This window comes from Morone saxatilis, unplaced genomic scaffold (genome assembly GCF_004916995.1).
Source record: "Morone saxatilis isolate NCDOM2014 unplaced genomic scaffold, NCSU_SB_2.0 Contig23, whole genome shotgun sequence".
NCBI classification, from domain to species: domain Eukaryota; kingdom Metazoa; phylum Chordata; class Actinopteri; family Moronidae; genus Morone; species Morone saxatilis.
In genome coordinates this window covers 809,478-814,152 of record NW_023339796.1, presented here as the reverse complement: position 1 = coordinate 814,152, position 4,675 = coordinate 809,478, and the positions used below count along the sequence as shown (strand labels likewise).

The following is a 4,675-nucleotide window of genomic DNA, read 5'->3' as shown; positions in this document are numbered from 1 at the left end:
CGCTGTCAAATCTGTCCCTGGGAAAAGTAACGTTGTGCCCAACTGAAAAAGGAACTACGTTTCATTACCATATTTTCAGTAGTAACGTGTTACACTACTTTTTACCCGAAAAAAGTAGTTACGTTACTTTGTAATGCGTTACACACAACACTGGTCTTTGAGCATTTCACCTGATAGAGCTCCTTATATGGGCAGACAGCCAACCAATGAGATCACAGAGAATGAGTCCATCCAGGACAGAAGAGTTTGTGTTTGTTTGAAGCAGCCGACAGTAACGTTGCTTCCTGTGTTCAGGGACAACAGGTTCAGACTGGGTTTCATCCAGAAATACAAACCGACAGTCGCTTATGAAATATTAAACACTGAAACAAACTGAGCCCATCAGCTGTCTTTGAAATACTCTTCATTCAAACAATTACTATGAACATCAGTCATTAGTCAGGGTGTTACCTACAGTAGACAGCACTCAGGTGTATAGTCAGTGTGTAACCTACAGTAGACCGCACTCAGGTAGTATAGTCAGTGTGTAGACAGCACTCAGATGTGCACTTAGGTGTATAGTCAGCGTGTTACCTACAGTAGACAGCACTCAGGTGTATTAAGTGTCTCATGTATAATTCCTCAGGTGCTGCAGAAACTGGGAAAAGCAGACGAGACCAAGGATGAGCAGTTTGAACAAGTGGTCATCAACTTCAGGAGACAGGAGGTGAGACACGTTCAAGATTACAGAAAGTTTTCAACAGCTGTGATGGCCATGTTCACTGCTAAATTCTAACCCTACAGGAAGTCACAGACAACATTATTTTATTATATTATATTACATTATAATATATTATGTGTGTGTATTATTATCAGTACTGTGTGTGTTCTGTCAGTCTGAAGGCTCTCGGCTGCAGAGGGAGATGAAGTCCTACATGGCTGCCATCAAAGGTGATTTAGAGTCTTCCACATATATAATTTGTCACTTATCATACATCATATGTAATTTGTTACTTATCATCTGTCCTGGCTATTCATACTGCCATAGTATACAATAAAGTTGATAACTGACCTGTTTCCTATAACTCTGTTTCTCTTCTTTTAAGCACAAAACATAATGTGATTTTGTTCCTTCAGGGATGCAGCAGGCCTCCATCAACCTGACACAGTCTCTGCATGAAGTCTATGAACCAGACTGGCATGGAAAAGATGACGTCATGGTTATTGGAAAGGTCAGTCATAAAAACACCCACATGACAGGATGACACCTGAATGCACCGCACATATCCAGGTGTCAGTGTGAGACACGTGTGCAGGTGTTCACTGGCAGCAGACCCGAAACTCTGGTTGTGATTTTTCTTTTATGGATTGTTATGCGTTTCCTGCAGGACTGTGATGCGTTGTGGGAAGACTTCCATAACAAACTGGTGGACTCCACGCTGCTGAACCTGGATGGGTACCTGCAACAGTTTCCAGACCTCAAAGTAACAAACCCTTTGTCTTTTAATGATAGAATATTTGACAGATTTGATGGTTCATCTTCTAAAAACTGAAACTTTGTATTATTTAAGACTCGAGTGGCCAAAAGAAGTCGGAAACTCATCGACTATGACAGCGCTCGTCATCATGTTGAAACTCTGCAGATATCAGGGATGAAGAATGACCGCAAGATGATGAAGGTGAGTCTGTGATTAAATATGATGGAGGTTAGATATTAAGAAGTTGAAGGTCCAGGTGTTGTATGAAGTTCTTTTTATTGATCAGTATTGTTTTTGTTTGCAGGCAGAAGAAGAGTTGAAAAAGGCTCAGAGAGTGTTTGATGAGCTGAACGTTGGTCTACAGGATGAACTGCCGACTCTCTGGGACAGGTGAGTCAGATCACATAAATACCTGTCTGACAACCATTCACATTCCAGGCTCTGCCTCATTGGAGCTGCTCATACCTTCCACCAGTGGTGCAGTTATATGTAAGTGAAAATAGAACCTGATCACAATATGATTTCTCATTGATAATAAACCTGAATCAGCTTCTAGGAAAACTGATGGTATAATTAAAACAAGTTTGTCTTTTTTTTTTATTCTGTCTTAATGTTAGTCATCTTTAGATGTTTATGAGCTGACTGACAGCACTGCATTTGTCTGTTCTATTGACACTTCAGCTGTTGTAAAATGTGAGGAGAGCAATGAGGAAATGTTCAGGAAGCAGATGAGTTCATTAATGTTTAAAAATCTGAAAACAGAATCACAAATAATCACCATCTCTCACTTTTCTCCGTCTGCTCTGCAGCCGGGTTGGCTTCTACATCGGCACCTTTAAGAGTGTGACAAAACTGGAGGCCAAATTTCACCGCGAGATCTCTCTGGTGAGGACATCAACAAACACAGGAAATAATTAAGCTTTTAGTGCTGCTTCAATAATCCAGAGTAACATTCAGACAGACAGGGACTGTGTTCAGTCAGCCCAGGGTTACAGGGTGTACACCCATCCGTGTCAGGGGATGAAAGGTAGCGAGAAAGTCCTCACCTGGAGGAGGTGGGGTAGAAAGATGGCTCTAACAAACAGATAGCTCTACCACCTGAAACCAATGGTTAAGGTTTAAAGTTACTTTACATGTGAAACTTGCATCACATGACTTTCATAATGTAACATTGTTATTTGAACCTAACCCTATAACCCTTTTCACATTTTCACAGTGTAAACCACATGTTAAAAAAGGTGTCTCATACAGATGTGCTAAAGCGTGCCTTGTGCATCTGAAATGTTGATATTTGATGACCTGGGATGAGAACAGGTTTGTTAAGTCTGAACCATTGCTGACATCACCTGTGTGACCAATAGGGTTAGGGTACTTTGTGAGAGGTGATTCTGTGAATGGTAAGGTGTATAAATGATGATTGATAGTTGTTTGAGTTAATTTTATTTATATTAGAAGGGTAAAACTGAAACCTAAAATAAATCTATTCCAACTCTTAGGTATGTCGGCAGCTGTATGCAGTGATGACCCAACTGGCTGAACAGCACTCTGATAAAATGTTTACCATCCAGGGAGCACCAAGGTCAGTCTGAGTTCTCACTTTAATAAAATTTTGAAAAAGAACAATTGGCTATTTATAGGTCCAGTGTGTAGGATTTAGTGCCATCTATAATAATAATAACAATAATACATTCATTTTTATTTATATAGCACCTTTCAAAATTGGTTTTACAAAGACAAGACTATAAAAGTGCATTTTAGGAAGAAACTTTAAAGAAGTGACATCCTGATCTACTCTGGAAAGCTGTTCCACAGTTTGTGGGCTCTGATGGCCAACACTGTCACATTTGTTATTTAACATGGTTTTGGAAACCACCAGGAGAGCAGCATTTGAGGACCTGAGGGCACAGGGTGTTAAAAGTTCAGAGATATAGCTTAGGGCCAGCCCATTATATGCCTCAAAATGATAATTACATGTGTTCTCGTTTTCTAGTACCATTTAAAATCCTAGTGGCTGAATTTTGAACGGACGGAGAAAAGGGAGTTGTAATGATCTACTCCAGAAATAATTAAAGTTGCTGATAAAATCATATCCTGCTACCGACTAGAAAGATGACTAAAACAGTAAACACTTGAAAGAGCATGGATGGGACCAGACATTGCATAGTTTTTGTTTTTTACAAAAACCTCGTTTGTGCAGCAAAGAGATTCGATGTCTTGGTTCAGCTTGGCTGATTGTCTAGCCATGACGTCATTAGGGCCAGCATACAGTGTGGACTGAGGGGTGGAAGTCCATGAGTGCCAGTGCAAGTTCAATGAAATCCTCGATTTTTCCACTGCTTAGTAATGGCAGATCTAAGGTTTGAGTTGCCAAGTACCAACATTTCAGGCCCAGAGCAACTCCTGTCGGTGTAGACTGCAAGCTTGAAAGGGAGTTTGCAGATGACAGGAGTAGCCAACCTCAGCGAGGCAGGGGGTGGTGATACTTGAATGGGACCAGTCGACCTTGCTGTGAGGTGCTAACAAGCTTAGCTATACTGAGTGAAAGGCATCACCGCTTGCTCCTAGGACAAATGACTTTGGGGGTTAAAGCCAATGAGTTGGTCGAGGAGCTGCACCAAGAGCCAGGAACTGGGCACTTCCTGGGGTAAGACCATAGCCCTCTACATGGGTTAGTAGTATTATAATTGTAGAACTGAGGCCCAGGAGGCAGTCTTCCTGACCGTTGGTGGGAGGCTACCAGCATCCGCAGCCCTCCTGCCAGGTGTTTCCAAGGAGGCCAAGTGCCCTTGGAGCAGTGTCTGCTGCTGGAAGAGGTCATGTATGAGACACAACCAGTCTCTCAAGTGGAAACCCACAATTGGAGGGGCTGAGTCAAGTCCATCAAACTGCAGACACGTCTCCTATGTCCAGTCAAAACTGTGTCGTTCAGATCCTTCAGACAGGAGTAGATGTTAAATCATTCCATAAAGTCCTCCATAAAACAACCAGCTAGCTTAGCCAACAGACTAAAAACTAACAAGCTAGCTAGTAGCAGTCTGGGCAGTCAAGCAGGTGAAACTTAAAATGAGACTTAAAACTGGATAAAGAATTTGTGACAGCGCTTCTGTCTGGCAAAAACAATACAATTTCAATTCAATTCAATTTTATTTGTATAGCGCCAATTTATAACAGAAGTTATCTCAGGACACTTTTCAAATAGAGCAGGTCTAGACCGAACT

At 41.5% G+C, this 4,675-nt stretch overlaps 1 protein-coding gene across 1 annotated transcript in view; it reads left to right on the top strand.

Moving 5' to 3' along the window:
• Positions 1–625: 625 nt before the first annotated feature.
• Positions 626–4,675, top strand: part of amph (amphiphysin) — a gene marked incomplete at its 5' end in the record, with an annotated part of 17,443 nt that continues 13,393 nt past the window's right edge. The window contains 8 exon segments of the mRNA XM_035670000.1: positions 626–706; positions 876–930; positions 1,117–1,211; positions 1,368–1,463; positions 1,551–1,658; positions 1,762–1,847; positions 2,267–2,342; positions 2,954–3,036. Of these exon segments, the coding sequence (XP_035525893.1) occupies positions 626–706; positions 876–930; positions 1,117–1,211; positions 1,368–1,463; positions 1,551–1,658; positions 1,762–1,847; positions 2,267–2,342; positions 2,954–3,036 (680 nt within the window).